Source organism: Cladophialophora carrionii (genome assembly GCF_000365165.1).
Source record: "Cladophialophora carrionii CBS 160.54 unplaced genomic scaffold supercont1.2, whole genome shotgun sequence".
NCBI classification, from domain to species: Eukaryota; Fungi; Ascomycota; class Eurotiomycetes; order Chaetothyriales; family Herpotrichiellaceae; genus Cladophialophora; species Cladophialophora carrionii.
In genome coordinates, this window is record NW_008481827.1 from 2,827,170 (window position 1) to 2,846,567 (window position 19,398).

A 19,398-nucleotide genomic window follows, 5' to 3' on the forward strand; every position below is an offset into this window, starting at 1 on the left:
AAGTAGAATATCTTGCGTATTGCGTGCTGAAAGCTTTGATGGCGGTAGGTCGGCCGTTCACTGAAAGGATTTGCTGAGCCCCGGCAATCACAAGGCGGTAGGCGTACGGTACATTTGCGGATGGCACCGAAGTCGCCAAACAGTACAGACGACAAAGTCCAAGCGCTGAGGTCTGGCTTCCGAACGCTTCACGACTCTGCTCATCACCGTAGACCGTGCCAGACACGAGCATGACGTCTCGTTGTATTGTTGTGTTGTGAAGAGTTAGGCGTATGCGCATGGTCCTCGTACTGCCTCACCACGTACCGAGAGGCTTCGCCTGCCAAGCTCAACCGCAATTGGCGACACGGGTTTCTTTGCTCCGCATGGTCACGGTTCAGGCATAACACCTTTCTCCAATCCTCGTGGTCTTTGACAATACTCGTTGCCGCCTCGATCTTTGCGAAATGGACGACTCGCCGTGGGGTGGTAGGCAAAGGACCGTGAACACCTGGACCGTCAACATTGCGCTGACCTCGTGGTGTAGATGTCCCATCCCAGTCGCAACCAGACGCCCCCGCCGACGATTCCAAAGGGAATGGACCTCCTGGTATGCATGGCTCAGATCATGGAAGTGATATACTGACCTCTATATCAGACACTCCCGCTACGAAACCTCCGTCCTCCAGCGGCCCCCGACCTCCCTCGTCCCGGAAGATCCCCGCCCGCAAGGTCGAAGTCCAGCCGACGAAGCTTGAAGCTGTGGATGATGCTCTGGACCCCCTCGGGCCTTTAGGAGGCGCCGACTCAGCCCCCGCAGCACCGTCGATATCTGCAGATCAGGCACCGACGCCTCCGAGGAAGGAGCTCAGTGCAAGAGTCAACCGCCAGCCATCTGGCGCGGCCGCGGGGCTAGCCGGCGCAGAATATGAAGATACCACACTTCCACTCGGTAGACCGAAGGGTCCGCCTCCTGTGCAACCTCAAGCAGCGTCGCCTATGCGGCAGACACCGTCTAGCGTGAGCATCGAACAAGCCGCCAAACCCACCTTCGACATCCTCGTGGGCGACCCGCATAAGGTGGGAGATCTGACTAGCAGTCACATTGTTTATCAAGTCCGGACAAAGGTGTGTGGTACTCACGCGGTGCCTTTACGAGCTGTTAACCTTTACAGACAACATCAAAAGCATACAAGCAGCCCGGGTTTACTGTTTCGAGGAGATATCGAGATTTCTTGTGGCTATATAACTCACTACACAACAATAATCCCGGTGTGGTCGTCCCTCCACCCCCCGAAAAGCAAGCTGTCGGTCGGTTTGACACGGAGTTTGTTGAATCCCGGCGGCAGGCGTTGGAACGAATGCTGAACAAGACTGCTGCTCACCCGATACTGCAACACGATGGCGACCTCAAAATCTTCCTCGAAAGCGATGCTTTCAATGTCGACGTCAAGAACAAGGAAAACCGAGAACCAGATTTGGGTCAGAACAAGGGTATGCTGAGTGCCATTGGGATCAACGTGGGCTCTTCTAGCGGTAAATTTGTCGAGCACGATGACTGGTTCCATGACCGGAAGATCTACCTCGACGCCTTGGAAAATCAGCTCAAGGCGCTCCTGAAAGCCGTCGACACCGTTGTGGAACAGAGAAAGGGGCTCGCGGCCGCAGCAGGAGAGTTTTCAGTGTCTCTTAACAGCTTGGCACAGGTCGACCTTTCCCCCGTGTTCTCCGGTCCTCTGCAGAGTCTGTCGGATGTTCAGATGCGTATAAAGGAGCTCTACGAGAGACAGGCTCAGCAAGATGTTTTGACGCTGGGAATCACAGTTGACGAGTACATTCGGCTTATTGGCAGCGTGAAGCAGGCCTTTTCCCAAAGACAAAAGGCCTTCCATTCATGGCACGCCGCGGAAAGCGAACTCGCGAAGCGTCGAAGCGCACACGAGAAACTTCTAAGGCAAGGAAAGAGCCAGCAAGACAAGCTCAATGAAGTGGGTGCCAGCGTGAGTGACGCAGAAAAAAGAGCGCATCAAGCTCGGTTGCTCTTTGAAGACATGGGCCGGCTGATGAGGGGAGAACTGGAGAGATTTGAGCGCGAGAAAGTCGAAGACTTCAAGAGCGGTGTGGAAACGTTCTTGGAGGGCGCCGTCGAGGCGCAGAAAGAGGTAAGTTGTCGGGACCACCGAAATGAAGATTCCGCTCGCTGACGGCACAGCTTATCGAGTTGTGGGAGACCTTCTTACTGCAGATGGACACGGAAGACGAAGCTCCTCTGAAGGGTCAGCCAGCACCGGATGAACCTGCGGCTACGGAGCACGCTCAATCACAGGGCCAGCTCGGTGAAAGCGAAGCGGGTGAGACTCAAGAGGCTGCCGCACCTGCCACCGCGACCGACGTGGCCCTCGAACAGGATGCTTAGTAGACGTCCCTGGAGCAAGGGTACAGGTATCGATCGAGGCCAGCAGACAGTAAATTGGTACAAACGGGCGGCTCCTGTTCCATCAACAGACATCAATCATCGCACGGGTTCTCGGTCCTGAGGTGCAGGTGCCTCCATTATTCCTCCACATTGCCTCTAGACACCCATCATATGCGCTCAATCCATCAGCTCGGCCAACTCGAGGCCAGCAACCGTGGGCCTGTGACCCTCATCGTTTGCTTGGATTTATCTTGTGTGATTCATATTTTGTGCTGAAACCCACTGTCCCAACCCTCGTCGAGCTCATTCTCAAGGGCCACAAACAATTTGTCAGGGTTCACCTGAACTTCACCGCATCTTCAAACGACACAGTGTGCCTTTACTTCCCCTCCAGTGCCCAAACTTGAAGCAGAATGCGACAGAGCTGAGAGAGCCAACAGGTTGGCAAGCAGTATATCTAACCGTCGTGAGCCTCCCACCGCTGTTACACTCCGAACCGCACCTTCTCTGCGAAGGCCACTCCACACCCATCGTCCAGAGTCACAATGGCAGTGTAACAAAAGTATGGCTTTCCCAACTCCGCCGTGAGAGTTCTCTGGTTCTCCTGCCACTCACCTGTTGGTGGCGCTCGAGACGTGGGCAATTGCCAGAAGCAGAGTTGTCAAAATCATCACAGAGACAATGGACCACACGATCATCTTCCAGACCATCACAGTGGACGGGCCATCTGCATCGCCTGCAGCAACAGGCACATCTTCGATCCTCGATTCGATTATCTCTGGCCTGAGCTCAAGATCAGCTGCTGGTCAGATTTCAAGCGCAGCCCCCGCATCCGCTATACCAGCAGACTCTACCACGCAACCCACGATCTCGTTGTCGATGACCCTCACGCTCAGCTCCTCACTGGTCCCTGGCACGATTACTGTTAGCACCGACATAGCCACACCATCTTCAACATCATCTGAACTCACCACGGCGTCGACTCTCAGTCCCGTCGCCCCGCCATCGACCTCTGTCTACACCACTGGTATTTACATAGCTCTCGGGCTGTTTTTGTTCTTCGGGGGGTTGTGTGCGTTGGCCACCAGTCCTGCCATCTCCACGGCTGTCAAAGCATTCTTCCAAAGGCGAACACGAGAGCAAGAGCAATGAATGATGTGAAGCGGAGGAACGATCAACTCTGAAAATGGTTGGGTGTTGGGTTTTGGGACACTGAATAAATGCGAAAGGCCACTATCGCGACTGGTCAAGCGAGACTATTCATGGCGCTGCGATCCGGACCGATGAAAGATTCTTCAAGCATGACAGAGCTTTGTCCGGACTGTTCCGGGCACGAGGACTTTGTTTTGAGTGTTGAGGACCGTGCGAAATATGTCACTGTACACAATGGCAAATGTGCTGGTACATGTCAGAGCGGTTTCTAATTCACCTGAACAATTTTGCAAGCTCTCTTACAGGTCGCAGCTGCAGGTTTGAATTGTTCCACTAAGTTCGTCCATTCTCTCGTCTGTCTGATCGTCGACGGCATCCAAGGCAGATCTTTGGCCATGTTGATCGAAGGCACGGTGAGCGCATACGGATGAGGTTGCGATATCGTGTATTGTCGATGAGCGCAGCTCTTTTGTCCTTGACCAGCGCCTACTTCTCGGTCCAGACGCAGTGATCCTGACCCCCTCGCAAAATCCCCGAGATATCAGCGGATCGAATCCCCATGCTCTCTTGTTCCGACACCCTCGCTGGCAATCACATACGAGATGCAGAGTGGGTTGTACTTTCCCCACACAATTCCGTCTCCATGCAGGAGGGTTAGGACGACCGAGGACGACCTTCCCCAAACACGACATGTCTGCGGAGTGTGAGCCCATCAAGACATCCACCTTGCCAGCGGCGCTGCTTGCACCGCGCCAATCCCAAGGAAAGAGCAGGTTCGGTCTTTCTGATTAGTATTGATGATATTTGGGCATGTGAGGCACAGATCACATATCGTTCACGACGACGACTTCTTTCTTCGTTGCTATCGGCTTGCCAGATCGTGACAACTTTCGTCTACAAAGATCAAGTATCCAGCTCGCAGTCTAGCAAATCCACGTCACAGGCCGCAGTACGAGCGTCTAACTCGACCAACCACGCCTACACTGGACTCTTTCAGGGATAGTACAACAGCGATGCCATTCTACGAGGTAGGCTCAATGCCCAGTGCCTTCCACTGACGCCGCAAGATTGGGGTCGTTATGCGCGGATCTCTTGCTTTCTGCTTGCCCCGATCCTCGTCTAACATATCCATCCTTGTGATGTGTTTCTCTAGCAGTTGGGTCGCAGGGTCGACAGTCACAGATAGCCGACTGCGTTCAATCGTTGTTGCTCACCCTTTTATTCGTTCTACCTGAATGAAGCCGTCCTCACCTCCACTCACACACCCCCTCTGGCCAGCATCCATGCGCGTTCTGGACTCCATGCTTCTCACTTGCTCTCCACGCCGAGCCCTTGCAACTATCTAACGCTCCCTCCAGGTCCAACATACCTACCCTCTCACGCTCCCGCAAAAGCATGCATTCGCAAAAGCAATCACAGAGCTGCACAGCACCACCTTCCTCACGCCATCTCTCTTCGTCAACGTCAGTTTCCACCTCCTCCAACCACGCAACGAGGAGAACGTGTATTTCCTCGCCGGCGAGCCTGTGGCCCACAACAACGCCGGACCAAATCGACTTCTGGCCATGGTGAGGACGGGTCCCAAACGGACAAAGGCAACCTGGGATGACCTGGCAGCGAAACTAGAGGAGAGATGGTACGACATCGTCAATGACGAGAAGCTGTAGGTTCGAGTGCATCCCCCTGGTGACGTTCCTCCGCTCTACGTTTCAGTGGGCGCGATTAAAAACCAAAAAAAAAAAAAAAAAAAATTGTGGCGCCGCGGCACTGACGTGTCTCCCAAACGTTGCGTAGAAACGGCCATCGAACCGGCGATGCGAACGCAGACAGAGCGGCAAAGAAGATGCACCTCATCACCTTTTATCCCATGCTCGCGGCGAGGGAGAACGGGGTCACCATCCCGGACGTAAGTCTGTTCTGTTTCTGTTTCTGTTTTCTGGCTGCCGACACTTTTCCCTTGATCCGCAGCACTTGTTCTTAAGTTTTGTGGTTGATCCTGACGGCGCGTGCCCCCCACAGGCTGGCAGCGAATCCTCCTGGCTGAGCGAGAACATGCCGTTCTTCAAATCCCAGGCTTTCGAGCACGGGGACGAGGATTTCCGCAAGATGATCGACGAGATCGACACGAGGGAAGATCTGAAGGCCATGGTGAAGAATACTTAATACGTGACGGCGACGTGGCCAGTCCGCAGTATTGAGGACGCGAGGGAAGGACAGAGGCACACCTCCGATGAGAGGTGTTTTGGGTGCATACATACGTACCTACTACTACAGGAATGATACTGATGGGACCAATTCCTGCTTGCGTGGGTGCCTCTTTTATTTCTCTCATTGTCATCGCTGAATGAAGTTGCATGCTCGTGGAGTCGTTGCTTTTTCCCACCTGAGATCTCCAAGACCGTAGAAACGACTCTGCTTGTCAATCTCCGGCAGGGAGGGATTGAAATGACCCTGCCTGACAATCTCCAGCAGGGCAGGATCATCCAAACAACCGGTTATGATCCAGCTCATTCTCCACGCAGCTACACAGGTTTTCATAGAACTGCACGCCTTTGAAGCCGTGGTTCTCCTTCCGAACACGCCACCCCTGCTGCCTCAACCTGGCTATCCTCTCCTTCTTCGCTTTGGCGTTTGCATCCTCTTGCTCTCCATCTCCATCTCCATTACCATCACCATCAACTTCGACTTCGACTCCAACTTGATCAACTTCTTCGCAATCTTCGCCGGGTTGCCTACCGTTGTGCGCGTCCCCGCCGCCACCGCATCCCGTCGGACGGTTCCTCCGTCTCGGACACGGCGAGCTCGTCGCCTCAAAGGACCAGAAACTCGCATACCGCTGCTTGGGGCCCAACAATCTGGCTGCGTGTCTTTCATTCTGCATCTTGTGCACCCTTGCGAGCTCCCCGTCTACATAGGCGGTGTGGTCCCTTAGGCGAGCGCGAAAGTCCGCCAACTTGGCGTTGTATCTCGCCAGTTGCAGTTGGGCGGAAGCGGTGGACGTGAGGTATGTTTCGAGGTGCTCGTTGCGCGGATCGGGTGAGAATGCTTCGCGGATCATGCGGAATCGAGGGATGGCGATGTCGGGGGTCATTGGTATGGAGTGAGCGGTGGTCAGGGGTGTCGATGGTGGTAGAGGCAGGATGCCTTCGAAGCGAGCGATGAGAGTTTGGACGACTGTCTGGCGGAGGAGGGGGCCTTGGGTCATGCGCGTGCCGTCTGTTTTGAACGAGAGCGGGTTGTGCTTGAAGGGGAGTGGAGGCAGGGGACGAGGAATGTCGTTGCCGTTGGCTGGCTGGGGAAGGCGAGCCTGTTTCGCATGCCGGCTGAAGAGGGGTGAAGGCACGAGTTCTTGCTGTAGCGCCTGTGGTGAGCTGAGGACACGGCTGAGGCGAGTTCTGTGGGTCGCTGGGGTCGCTGGGACGACAGGCTGCTTGTCTTCCGGTTCGTTTGGTTCTGCGACCGTAGGGAATATGGGTGGATGTTCTCGCTTTTTCATTGGCGATTGGTCGTCGCAGTCCGAGATTGGTTCTGCCTTTAGCGGACTTGCTGTCGAATAGATACTGCTGCTAGGGGATCGGAAAGGCGAACCCTCTCTGATACGCGGAGCTTGAGGGAATGTGGCATGGGTAGTCTGCGCCACCTTGTCCGTGAAAGGTAGGGAGAAGTGGCTATCAGCTGTGAGGGGAGAGTCATCTATCTGGGCGTATGTCCCTGCTTCCGTGGAAGCAAAGGGCATCGGAAGAGACTTTACTGCCAAATCAAAGCTCTCTCTGGCCGAGTCCAGGAATTGAAGCTTGTTCCGCGAGAAATCGTGCGCAAGAAGTCCAATGGCTTCATAACATACGGCGTGATAGAACCAGAGGAAAGCACGATGGAGGCCATGGATCTAAGGATAACGGTCAGTATCTGACGTCTAGGAGGTCGTCGTGCAGAGCGCCAATGTAGCGTACCTCTGAGCGCTGGAGTTGCTCGCAGAGAGCGATACATTGCTTGTACCGCCGTTCGTAGAAGAGGGTTTGGACTTTGACAAACTCTTTCCAGTAGTAAGTGATTTTCATATCTGCACCACGAATACACGTGGGGTCGACGGGAGTTTGTTCCACCTTGAGAGGGAGACAGGTCTCACGAACAGAGACAGTCGGCCGTGGTGATGAGGTGAAAGAGAAGATGAAATCTCTGTCTTGAGTGAATTGTGCCGCACCCTGCCGGCCTCAAAAGCGGTGACATGGTCCAATATCCCTTTTCGAAGCTCTGTAGGTTCCTTGAGACTGTATCGATCCATGCCTCTTCGTCATGTGCGTCCTGCCGATATCCAAGGTAGTCCAGGTTTCTGATCTGACGATTGTGAATCCTAGCGTATGTGTCTGCCCATGGCCTGCGAGAGCTTGACCTCGAGGAAGTGGTACCAGCTGCAGAGTCTGTGCGCGAGACAGACCAGCGGAGACGGAATAACGTACCTCATGCCGGTTCAAGATGTTGTTGCCTCGGGTGCCAGTTGGTTTCCGTCACGATGGATCAACGGTTTCTCATCTGAGTCCGCCAGACATCTGGGAGATTGGAGGAAGCGGGTTGATAAGCCCATCGTCGACCATATCATCAAGCTGATTCTTGATCCACTCCTCTCCCTTCGCTTGGCAGTCACGAGCAGCGTTTGCGATGACATCGGTGCTTTCCTGGAGAGATTGAGCCACTGCTGCGCGGAGTTGAGCTACCGCTTTCTGGTCGCCGTCTTGGTACAATTTGCTGGCATTGCGGTAGAAAGTCTCCGCATTCTTCAGGAGCTGTTTGCTATTTGACACTGCTGCAGCGTAAGACACTGGTGGTTGTCCCAGCTGATGCTGCAGGAGCGAGCAGTTCCCGCGGAAGAAGTGTGTGTCAGCAATATCATCGGGAAGAGGGTCCGACAATTTCGATGCTGTGGCCATGTTGGCTATTGCGGCCGAAAGCGCGCTCCATCTTGAGGCTGCATGGGAGATAGCATGGGACGGTAGACCTTCTGCAAGAGCAGCGTTGAATGAGACTAGACTGTGCGCGTTGGCCATCAGAGCAGCGAAACTCCTTTCCAGGCCCAGCTCAGCCACACGGAATGCTTCGTCTCGTTCTCTCCTGTATGTCTCGGGATCGATCGAGTTCTGGGCATGGCCGGCTTTCAACAACTCCGATACAAAATTTGCACGCGCAAGGGCGACTTCTTGCAATCGTTCGGCATCCGCATCCTGAAGGAGTTGTGGCAACTTTGCCTTGATCAGCTTAGAAGAATATTCTTCGATCCAGGCAAGGCTGGTGCTAGGAGCAGATGATTCTGAAGAACTCAGCACGCTGCATAGCGTAGTAAGAGTGCCTAATTGTGCAAGGACGGTGTCAACAAGTGTATCCTTGGTGACTGGTTCCACGACCGAAAACCATCTATCTTCCAAGTAATTGGCAGCCTGCTGCCCATCCTCATCCGCATCGTCGTTCCCGTCGTCGCTGGGTGCCGGGGCTGGTTCAACCGGCGTCTCCCCTGTACTTCGAGCCGCCTCGTTCTGCTGGCGAATATGGTCTTCGAACTTGAGTTCTTGAATGCTCAAACAACGGTTCTGGAGTTCCAAAGCTTCCTCAAGTAGCTGCAGAGCATTTTGAGCAGCATATTCCTCGTCTCTGGCATATGCCTCGGCAATAGCTGTCAGCACCTGAGCCGCGTTGAACAAAGTGTCCGGATTGTCCTGATCGAGTTGGAGAGCGTAGCGGTGGGCGCTCAATGCTTGGTCCAGAACTTCCAGAAGTGGACGTGTCAAATGTGGCACAAGGAGAGGATGCGTTGCGACCTCCAACAGGATTCTTGCTCTGGTGTGAAATTAGCGTCTGGAAAAGGACCAGATTCATTCGTAAGGCACACTTATTATAGGCCAGGTCGAGGCTGGCTGGGAACTTTTGCAATCCCTGGTCATACACCTCAATCGCCCGGCAGAAGAAACGCATAGACTTGGCACCATCGCCGGCTCTCCATTTCCCTGCAGCCTCTTCGAAGTCCACCCCAGCTGTCGGGGCGTGAGCAACGGTGCGAAGATCGAGAGAATTGTCCGGGGCAGCTCACCTGCCTGAAAATCATCGGCCGTGTCCAAAGCCTAACTCAATTGTCAACATCTGTTTCCTCAAGGTTACCTATTCCGGCGGCGTTGTCTCACCTGTCCTACTTTCTTTTTCGACTTCGACTGCTTGAGATAAGCCTTGGGCTTAGACATACTGGGTAGTGACTACGACGAGAGGATGGGGCGCAGAAGCCTGAAGCCGGCTGGAGAAGCCTTGCGCCAACACAGCCCTGTAATCATGGGTCAGCTGGCTCGGGACGATGGCGAGGTTGGAGTAGGCAGATCTAGGTGTGCCGCGATGGTGGTGTCAGGCTCGAGGGGGCGAGTCATCCATATTTCGGCGGTCGTTAAGCTCACGGGGACACCCAACTTCGAGTAGCCAATCGTGGTAGAGATGACTCCTAGACTTGGCGACTTGGGGGTGGGTACTTACTGTACTTTGTAGATTCAGGCTGTTTTGAAAACTTTGATTCGGTGGACCAAGGTGGTCTGAGATTTGAGAATGGCCTTCTCCGAAACAAATCTGACTGTCGACCAAGGGCCGTCTCGTACCCACGGCGGGCGTGCGAATGCATGCAACGACGCCAGGTCAAGCAGCGAGAATCTTCCATCTCAGTTTACGAGTAGAGAACCGAGTCAGCATGACGATAGGCTGGGGATTGGTGATTGTGCGGAGTATCTATTGACGATACACCCCCAGGAGACTTGCGAGCATTCTCGTAGCCAGCCTTGGTGGGCTCCGAGGCGCCTTCGCCGGACGCTCCCGGAGAACCTTTCATCCCGCTTGAGAGGCTGCAGGTGCAAACTCCGCCGCCCCGCCCATCTGTTCGAGGCTGGATTTGGGCGCGAGGCACGCCCCTTCTATTTTCGTTTATTGCGGCCCTCAATGTGGTTGTGCCCTGCTAGGACGAAGTACTGGGTACTAGTACTGGGCAGGACACTAGGGCAAGACGAGAGCATCGCGGTCTGTTAGTGTGCAGCGAGACAGCAACTACTGTGCTTTTTTCGTATCGAACCGTGTGAAGCTGATCCTTGCCCCCATCCCGAGCCCTCAGAAAGGAAATCTCTGCAACCCACTCGTGCTCTGGACCCAGTAAATTGTCAACCCACGCCTCAGAATGGAGGTCGCCCGTACGAATGTGGTCCTCTTTCGGGCAGACTCCTGCCGCCTTGATACGCAGCCACTGATCCCCTCGTTGTTCTTGTACTGTTCGTTACACAGCGCATGACTTAGACGATCGACGTGACAGATGTCATCGCCGCACACCATCTCACCCATGTCGCGTCCGCACTGACCATCACCACAGCATGACGAGCGGCGTGGATGTGCAGTCGAATCCAACTCGTTCCACACCCACGCTGCAGCCCGTTGCCCGCCAGTGACAAAGTCAGCAGCACAACCTGGTCGCCCCGCCCACGCCATCGCCGCACTACTGCACGCTCGCTGCAAGAAGATTGCGAGAAGACCACCCACGCCAGCCCCGAAACGCACAACCCCGCCGGGTTCCTCCAAGCACCTCGAAAGCGTCCTCCTGCCATGACCTGCAGACACCTTCCGACGCCATCGCCGACCTCGAAATTTCGCCTTTTTCATTCGACGTCAGTTGTACCTCCCCTTCCATTCGTTCACCACGAGGCTGCGTCAACGTCCACGCAGCACCAAACTGATCACTTGGTGCACTGCATTCACTCAGCCCAAGCTCACCGGGCTCCTGGTCCCTCCCTCGCTCAAGGATGAAACTCCTGTGAGCATCGTGTCGCCCCTCAACCATCTGCCGCAGCCCACCTGCGGGCTTGATCTCCTGCGTCGGGTGCTTGATGATGACTCACGAAGAGCGCGAACTGCACAGTGTATGGGCACGGGAAATGCAAGACGATGGCATTGTCCCCGCGGTGGGGGATGAGGACTTTACAAAGTTCCTCGACCTGGACAATGACTTCCAACATTACACCACCCTGAACAATGGCCACTCCGGCCTCGATACGCCCATGGGTCGACTGGGCTTTGGGAACAGTAACACCGACTTGACATATACCGGGGCGGAGCAGATGAACATGCATGTTAGTGCGACCAGTGAACCCGTGGGCTATCGCAACCATATACCGAATCAGCCGTATGGCCAGTATTCGCAGTACCAGCAGATGCAGATGGCGCCGCAGTACCACGTGCCTCCGACGCCCGTGAGCTCTGAGATTCATCCGGCCAAGTATGCGCACCAGATGGGAAACAACGGACAATTACTATTTGACCATCAGCAGGTAGGTGGACGGCGAGTCGATGGGGACCTCATGTACTGACAGTCCGTAGGTCTCTTTCACACCTCTGGTGTCTCCTGCGCAAACCCCAATGGATAATGCGTATTCCATGTCCGACTACGGGTTGGCCGACGAGTTCTTCAGTCCATTGACGTCACCTGCGATTGAAGCACAAGCCGCGTTCAGCTCAACTGGCACGACGGCCTCGCCTATCGACCTCAATGAGCTGCCGGCCGCAGGGAAGCCTGCCGCGACGGGGACTAAGCGTCCGCGGGGGAAAGGGGCAAATGCCGCTCGTGCGCCGGCCCGCAGCGTAAAACAGTCCCCAGCGATGAAGCCGCAGCCGCGCCGTCGACATCCTTCGCTTACCTCGGTGCCAATGGACAAAATCCGAGACATGCTTCCGCAGGCTGCGCCTGGGTCTACTCTGCACCCATCAGCTCCTCATAACGCCGTGTTCCGGGGCAGTGATGATTCTGTTTCCCCGGAGCCCTTGTCGGAAGCCGCCATGAGACCACCTCCAGTGCCTCAATCCGGCAGGTCGCCGCAATCGACGGTCGCGCCTCAAGATACGCAAGCCAATAACCCTGTCACACCGGCAACTTTGATGCGGATGCCGAGCAATCAAGCAATGCCCACGAAGATGGACCAGAACATGGTTTCCCAGAATGCAAGTGAGCCTATGGAGGATATCATGTTACCGGATGCTGCCGCTCCTGCTACGGCCCAGACAGGAATTCCCTCCGTGGATAACGGTCGAAGCTCCGTCTCTAGCGAAAATACACCAACCCTTTCGGCAAAGTCCGCTAAAATCAGTGCGGCAAGCACGCCTAGAAGTGCGTTGACGAGAGCTATGTCGCAAGAGAACTTTGCAAAGCCAGAGAAAGTTGAGAACCGAGGCGGAGGCCGTGCCAGCAAGAAGCGGCAGAGTACGTCCTCCGCCACCATATCGCCAGCACTGCGACCCAAAATCTCGCCTAGTATCAGCCCGTTGGCACCTGCAGCAGGTAAGCATCAAGTCGCGAGTCGGCACGGCCACCAACTGACCCTTCTAGGTCCGGGGATGTCACATCTCTCCGCGGAAACGAGCGCCTTGTACCTGGCGTCGAAGTCGAACTACCAGAACATACTCGAAGGCACGCATTTGCCAGGAGTGTCCTACCCGGAGACCCTGGCTGAGAACCTTACCTCGAAACGCACGTCACATAAGATTGCCGAACAAGGCCGCCGAAATCGAATCAATCTGGCATTGAAAGAGATCGAGACCCTTCTCCCGCCTGCTATCCTTGTTGCGAACGGCAAGAAGGAGAAATCGCCAAAAGACGAGGTCGACGAGGGGGAGACCCCGACTGCCAAGAACTCAGCACCTGGTCAAGGTGCAAGTAAGGCCAGCACCGTGGAAATGGCGATTGTTTACATTAAGAGTCTTCAGAACGAATTGAAAGAAACAAAGGAGAAGCTTGAAGCCGCCGAGAAGAAAGTCGCCGAGACAAGCGCACAGGAGAGCACCGCAGAGTGTGCGACGGCGTCCGAAGCATAGAAGCGAACACAGCGGCACAAGCCCGTTTTGGATTTATGGCTGAATTCGGTGTGATGGGTTTATGAGTCTTTATGAATCTCGGACCGCAATGAAGAAGAAAAGACACCAGCGGGTTACCAGGAGTTCAATGATTCGGGACGAGAGTCAGTGGGTCTGGATTTGCTCACCTTTTGATATATGTCCACAGTTGATAGATAGCTGTGATTCCAGCACCAATCATCTTGCAGATCATGTGCAGCACGGTCGTGCCATGAGTGGCTGGTGGGTGGCTTTTCGTGTATGTATATTGTCCCGTAGAGCCGTACGGCCACCGGAGCACGTTGTTAAAAGCAATAGGAATATCAAGATTCTCAGTTGGAGCGCATTACTCCTTCTGTGTCACTTTGGATCTGCTCGGTTTTCCAATGCAAGGCTATTTGGCAGAGATCGTTCTAGATACTGCTGGTAAAGGCTAGTGGGAAAGCCCCCGCGCTGCGGGTTGCCGTGCAGCAAGGCAAACTAGGCTAGCCGTGACCGGTCAGACAGACGATTTTCGGTCTTGGTGTGAGGCTGCACCACATACAGTGAAGCAGCGGAACTGTCTATTGAAACTGATGCTGGTATCCACCCCTGTGCTGGGAAGAGCGCATTTAAAAGATGTCGATTGCGGTGGCAGTGAATTTGAAGTGATATCTCTGGGCACGATATAGTACCCAGGAGCGAATTGGTGTTCATGGAGGTCGACGCACAGCTCAACTACAACTAACCTTGACGAAGCGATCTCGTCAGACGAGGACAAGAGACGTTGACTAAGCTTAAGCCCTGAAGCCTTGGCGAGTGAAGGACCCACAATGAGCTGGCGGACCATTCAGGTGGCCGCCTGCAGGCAGGACTCAATCGAAGGCCGTGGAATCACGAATAGATTTTCTGTCCTATATAGCCGTTGCTGAAGCCTTTCCTCCCTCTCACCAACTCACCACGAATAAACTTTCCATTCTCTGCTTTGACGACAGTTCGCTCACCTGTCCTCAACCTAACATACTCTTGAACTGTAAGTCCACCTCTTCGTGACACTTCTCCGTGCTCTTCGGGACCTGCCTGATCGACTCGGCTTCTCCAACTGCGACGAGGTCGAGCTGAGCAGGCGGCACCTTGGGCCTCCGGAACTCGCATCGAATTGAGCTTCGCGATTGAGTTCATCTGTACTGACTGTCTGTTCTCCCTCAGACCTAATATTCTCCACACCGCCGCAGCAATGGCCTCAGAAAGCTTTGAGTTCCAGGCTGAGATCTCTCAACTGCTCTCCCTCATCATCAACACCGTCTACTCCAACAAAGAGATCTTTCTTCGAGAACTGATCTCCAATGCCTCTGATGCCCTTGACAAGATTCGATATGAGGCTCTGTCAGACCCCAGCAAGCTGGACTCTGGCAAAGACCTCAGAATCGACATCATCCCCGACAAGGAGTCCAAGACCCTGACCATCCGCGATACCGGTATTGGCATGACCAAAGCCGTAAGTACCGATCTGTAACCTAATCTGCAGCGGCGCAACGGCTAACAGCCTCCAGGATCTCGTCAACAACCTCGGTACGATCGCCCGATCCGGCACGAAGCAGTTCATGGAAGCCTTGACTGCTGGTGCCGATATCTCTATGATCGGTCAATTCGGTGTCGGTTTCTACTCCGCCTACTTGGTCGCCGACAAGGTGACCGTCATCTCCAAGAACAACGATGACGAACAATACATTTGGGAGTCGAGCGCAGGCGGCACTTTCACCATCACCCAGGATGAGAGTGGCGAGCAGCTTGGCCGTGGCACCAAGATCATCCTCCATCTGAAGGATGAGCAGACCGACTACCTGAATGAGTCGAAGATCAAGGAAGTCGTCAAGAAGCATTCCGAGTTCATCTCGTACCCGATCTACCTCCACGTACTCAAGGAGACTGAGAAGGAAGTCCCCGATGAGGATGCTGAGGAGGTCGAGGAAGATGGCGAGAAGAAAGCCAAGATCGAGGAGGTCGACGATGACGAGGAAGATAAAGAGAAGAAGCCCAAGACCAAGAAGGTCAAGGAGTCTAAGATTGAGGAGGAAGAGCTCAACAAGACCAAGCCCATCTGGACCCGCAATCCCTCGGATATCACGCAGGAAGAATATGCTTCCTTCTACAAGTCGCTGTCAAACGACTGGGAAGACCACCTGGCTGTCAAGCACTTCTCCGTGGAGGGTCAGCTTGAATTCCGCGCCATCCTCTTCGTTCCCAAGCGTGCTCCGTTCGATCTCTTCGAGACGAAGAAGACCAAGAACAACATCAAACTCTATGTCCGCCGTGTCTTCATCACCGACGACGCTACCGACCTGATCCCTGAGTGGCTCGGCTTTATCAAGGGCGTCGTCGATTCTGAAGATCTTCCTCTCAACTTGTCTCGCGAGACGCTCCAGCAAAATAAGATCATGAAGGTCATCAAGAAGAACATTGTCAAGAAGACGCTTGAGCTCTTCAATGAGATCGCCGAAGACCGCGAGCAATTTGACAAGTTCTACTCCGCCTTCAGCAAGAACATCAAGCTCGGTATCCACGAAGACTCCCAGAACCGCCAGGCTCTTGCTAAGCTCTTGCGATTCAACTCTACCAAGTCGGGTGAGGAGACCACGTCTCTGTCCGACTACGTCACCCGCATGCAAGAACACCAGAAGCAGATCTACTACATCACCGGAGAATCAATCAAGGCCGTCCAGAAGTCTCCGTTCCTTGACTCCCTGAAGGAGAAGAACTTCGAGGTCTTGTTCTTGGTTGACCCCATCGACGAGTATGCCATGACTCAGCTCAAGGAGTTCGATGGCAAGAAGCTCGTCGACATCACCAAGGACTTCGAGATGGAAGAGACCGACGAGGAGAAGAAGGAACGTGAGAAGGAAGAAAAGGAATACGAGGGCCTGGCTAAGAGCCTCAAGAACATTCTCGGCGACAAGGTCGAGAAGGTCGTCGTCTCTCACAAGCTTGTCGGCTCTCCTTGCGCTATCCGTACCGGCCAATTCGGTTGGTCGGCCAACATGGAGCGCATCATGAAGGCTCAAGCTCTCCGTGACACCTCCATGTCCTCGTACATGTCTTCCAAGAAGACGTTCGAAATCTCCCCCAAGTCTCCGATCATCAAGGAGCTCAAGAAGAAGGTGGAAGCTGACGGCGAGAACGACCGCACTGTCAAGTCAATCACTCAACTCCTCTTCGAGACATCTCTGCTTGTCTCTGGCTTCACCATTGAGGAACCCGCCAGCTTCGCCGAACGTATTCACAAGCTTGTCTCTCTCGGCTTGAACGTGGACGAGGAGGCTGAGACTGCCGAGGAGAAGGAGGCCGAAGAGGCCGCTCCTGCTGAGGCGGCCGGTGAAAGCGCTATGGAGGAGGTTGACTAGACGATTTCTACGACGACATAGGTGTTGCATTGACGAGATCTCACGCATGAGCGATTGTCACTGTGTCATCCATACTGGCGTTCGGTGTCGGTCAGACTCGGGTTCCTCTTGCCCTGTTTTCTCTTTTAGCGATATCCCGGCAATGAGTGAAATGGTTTGAAAGAACTGGTGGTATGCAGACCAAAAAGTGGACGGGAAATGGACGGAAGAACAGGTTCAAGCATCAAGCGTCCCTTCGTGGTTGAGGTTTAGAGCTTCCTGTAATCCATAGTCAATTCATTGCATGATTCAGACAAATCTATCCACTTGCGTGTCCCCTTGGCCTTTCTCGAGAGCCGTAGACAACGAGAAACATCGTCCCCAGCCATATCATGAAAGAGGACGACGAGCAACTACTGACCTGGGTCCCTGCCAGAAAAAAATCTCCGAATGGGGAATTTGGAAATACGAGACGCGTTGGAGAAGATCTGTCCCTTCAGCTTCACCATGTATGTGAACCCAGAGTCATTTTCAGCCTCGACACTTTCCTTCGAAACCGCCATGTCGATATCGGTTCGCATGACGCTCCTTGATCGGTGATATTGGATTGGGTCTCCTTTGAAATCACCTCCGGCGCCTTGCCTGTCTTGTGTCGTCTCTCTTCCGTCGCTTCGCCTGCGGGGCTGGGCTTGCGCTGCCATACCCATACACTCCTTTGCTTACCCGCGCCGTGCCTAAGCTTGCAGAAGTCCTACGCCCTCGGGACAGACGGCGAGGATAGTCTTTGCACGAACGAGCCGGTGGATTGGAAATAACAACACATCATGGCTGCGAGATCACGGTTCCACAAGCTCGACGCTTTCACGAAGACGGTTGAAGATGCTCGCGTGCGGACGACGTCTGGCGGGATCGTCACCATCGCCTCGATCATTATTATCCTGTACCTGGTGTGGGGAGAATGGGTCGAGTACCGGAAGATTCTGGTGATGCCGGAGCTGATTGTGGACAAGGGACGAGGTAAGAGAGCGGCCTCTCCGGACACCTGCGCGGGCATTTTTGAAACTCCAGAGAGACCTGAACTCATGCTAACAAAGTCCGATCTCGCATTCTGCCACAGGCGAGAAGATGGAAATCCACCTCAATATCAGCTTTCCCCGGATCCCCTGCGAACTGCTCACCCTCGACGTCATGGACGTGTCTGGCGAACAGCAGACGGGCGTCGTCCATGGGGTGAACAAAGTGCGCCTCTCGTCCCGTGCCGAGGGATCTCGAGTCCTCGACACGACCGCCCTCATCCTGCACGACCAACAAGACAACGCCGTACACTTGGACCCCAACTACTGCGGCGACTGCTACAGCGCGCCGGCGCCGCCGAACGCCAAAAAGCCCGGCTGCTGCAACACGTGCGACGAGGTGCGCGAGGCGTACGCGGCCAACAGCTGGGCGTTCGGGCGGGGCGAGGGCGTCGAGCAGTGCGAAAGAGAAGGCTACGGCGAGAGACTGGACGCGCAGCGCCACGAAGGGTGCCGCATCGAGGGCGTCATCCGCGTGAACAAGGTGGTGGGCAATTTCCACATCGCGCCCGGCCGCTCCTTCTCCAACGGCAACATGCACGTCCACGACCTGAACAACTACTTTGACACGCCCGTGGAAGGCGGCCACACGTTTACGCACGAGATCCACAGTCTCCGGTTTGGACCGCAGCTCGACGGCCCGGAAGGCTCCAAGTGGAGTGACCACCACCACCATTCGGACCCGCTCGACGGCGTGAAGCAGGAGACCGACGAGGCCGGCTTCAGCTTCATGTACTTCATCAAGGTCGTCAGCACGTCGTACCTGCCGCTCGGGTGGGACGAGGACCGCTCGCAGAAACAGCACTCCAGCCTGGCCGACTTGATCCCCTTGGGCATGCAGGGCAAGGGCGCCGGGTCGCAGGGCAGCATCGAGACGCACCAGTACAGCGTGACGAGCCACAAGAGGAGTCTGGCCGGCGGGAACGACGCCGCCGAGGGCCACAAGGAGAGGTTACACGCCCACGGTGGCATTCCCGCCGTCTTCTTCAGCTACGACATCTCGCCCATGAAGGTCATCAACCGGGAAGCGCGGCCCAAGACCTTCGCCAACTTCCTCACGGGCGTGTGTGCCGTGGTTGGCGGCACACTTACGGTGGCGGCGGCGATCGATAGAGGGCTGTATGAGGGGAGTACGAGGTTGAAGAAGGTCCATCAGGGGTGATTTTGGATGCGACATTTGAGTCAAATATTGGCAAATGATCAGTTTTTCCCATTTCACGCATAAGCATGGGAGTTGTAGGGTATGAGTCACGCGCAATCGTTACGGTCACGTGCAGTAGAGATATAGTAGCTATGGATGGGGAAGGAGGCCACGCTACAATACTGGCCTTTGAAGCTACTATGGTTTTGAGTGGGACCGTCCGTCACGAAGCAGGTTCCCTGTCCGCAGCGGTGTTCTTTCGTTCTTTCGTTCTTTCGCTCTTTCCCGTCCGAAGTCCCATCCGAAGTCCAGGTGCAGAACTAGGTACTTACTCTGCGATCGCTTCCCTAGAACTTCAGACAAGTCAGCGTAGATTCCCCACACAGGCTCGCG

At 54.8% G+C, this 19,398-nt stretch overlaps 7 protein-coding genes across 7 annotated transcripts; 5 read left to right on the forward strand and 2 right to left on the reverse strand.

The window, feature by feature from the left end:
* Window positions 1-591: 591 nt before the first annotated feature.
* G647_03094 (uncharacterized protein) lies at window positions 592-2,395 on the forward strand (the record flags this gene model as incomplete). Its single annotated transcript, XM_008727440.1, has 3 exons — window positions 592-1,107; window positions 1,155-2,141; window positions 2,192-2,395. The coding sequence occupies 3 exons, from the start codon at window positions 592-594 to the stop codon at window positions 2,393-2,395; spliced, it is 1,707 nt and encodes a 568-aa protein (XP_008725662.1).
* A 2,435-nt stretch (window positions 2,396-4,830) lies between these two features.
* Window positions 4,831-5,710, forward strand: G647_03095 (uncharacterized protein; the record flags this gene model as incomplete). The annotated part of the gene is made up of 4 exons (XM_008727441.1): window positions 4,831-4,836; window positions 4,906-5,210; window positions 5,342-5,453; window positions 5,567-5,710. 4 exons carry the CDS (start codon window positions 4,831-4,833, stop codon window positions 5,708-5,710), a joined length of 567 nt encoding a protein of 188 aa, XP_008725663.1.
* Window positions 5,711-6,026: 316 nt separating this feature from the next.
* G647_03096 (uncharacterized protein) lies at window positions 6,027-7,605 on the reverse strand (the record flags this gene model as incomplete). Its single annotated transcript, XM_008727442.1, has 2 exons — window positions 6,027-7,433; window positions 7,498-7,605. 2 exons carry the CDS (start codon window positions 7,603-7,605, stop codon window positions 6,027-6,029), a joined length of 1,515 nt encoding a protein of 504 aa, XP_008725664.1.
* Window positions 7,606-8,073: 468 nt separating this feature from the next.
* G647_03097 (uncharacterized protein) lies at window positions 8,074-9,771 on the reverse strand (the record flags this gene model as incomplete). Its single annotated transcript, XM_008727443.1, has 4 exons — window positions 8,074-9,373; window positions 9,426-9,567; window positions 9,624-9,654; window positions 9,715-9,771. The coding sequence occupies 4 exons, from the start codon at window positions 9,769-9,771 to the stop codon at window positions 8,074-8,076; spliced, it is 1,530 nt and encodes a 509-aa protein (XP_008725665.1).
* A 1,668-nt stretch (window positions 9,772-11,439) lies between these two features.
* On the forward strand, window positions 11,440-13,414 carry G647_03098 (uncharacterized protein; the record flags this gene model as incomplete). The annotated part of the gene is made up of 3 exons (XM_008727444.1): window positions 11,440-11,877; window positions 11,927-12,881; window positions 12,930-13,414. The coding sequence occupies 3 exons, from the start codon at window positions 11,440-11,442 to the stop codon at window positions 13,412-13,414; spliced, it is 1,878 nt and encodes a 625-aa protein (XP_008725666.1).
* A 1,234-nt stretch (window positions 13,415-14,648) lies between these two features.
* On the forward strand, window positions 14,649-16,812 carry G647_03099 (hsp90-like protein; the record flags this gene model as incomplete). The annotated part of the gene is made up of 2 exons (XM_008727445.1): window positions 14,649-14,909; window positions 14,965-16,812. The coding sequence occupies 2 exons, from the start codon at window positions 14,649-14,651 to the stop codon at window positions 16,810-16,812; spliced, it is 2,109 nt and encodes a 702-aa protein (XP_008725667.1).
* An 803-nt stretch (window positions 16,813-17,615) lies between these two features.
* Window positions 17,616-19,026, forward strand: G647_03100 (uncharacterized protein; the record flags this gene model as incomplete). Its single annotated transcript, XM_008727446.1, has 2 exons — window positions 17,616-17,808; window positions 17,909-19,026. 2 exons carry the CDS (start codon window positions 17,616-17,618, stop codon window positions 19,024-19,026), a joined length of 1,311 nt encoding a protein of 436 aa, XP_008725668.1.
* Between the last annotated feature and the right edge of the window lie 372 nt (window positions 19,027-19,398).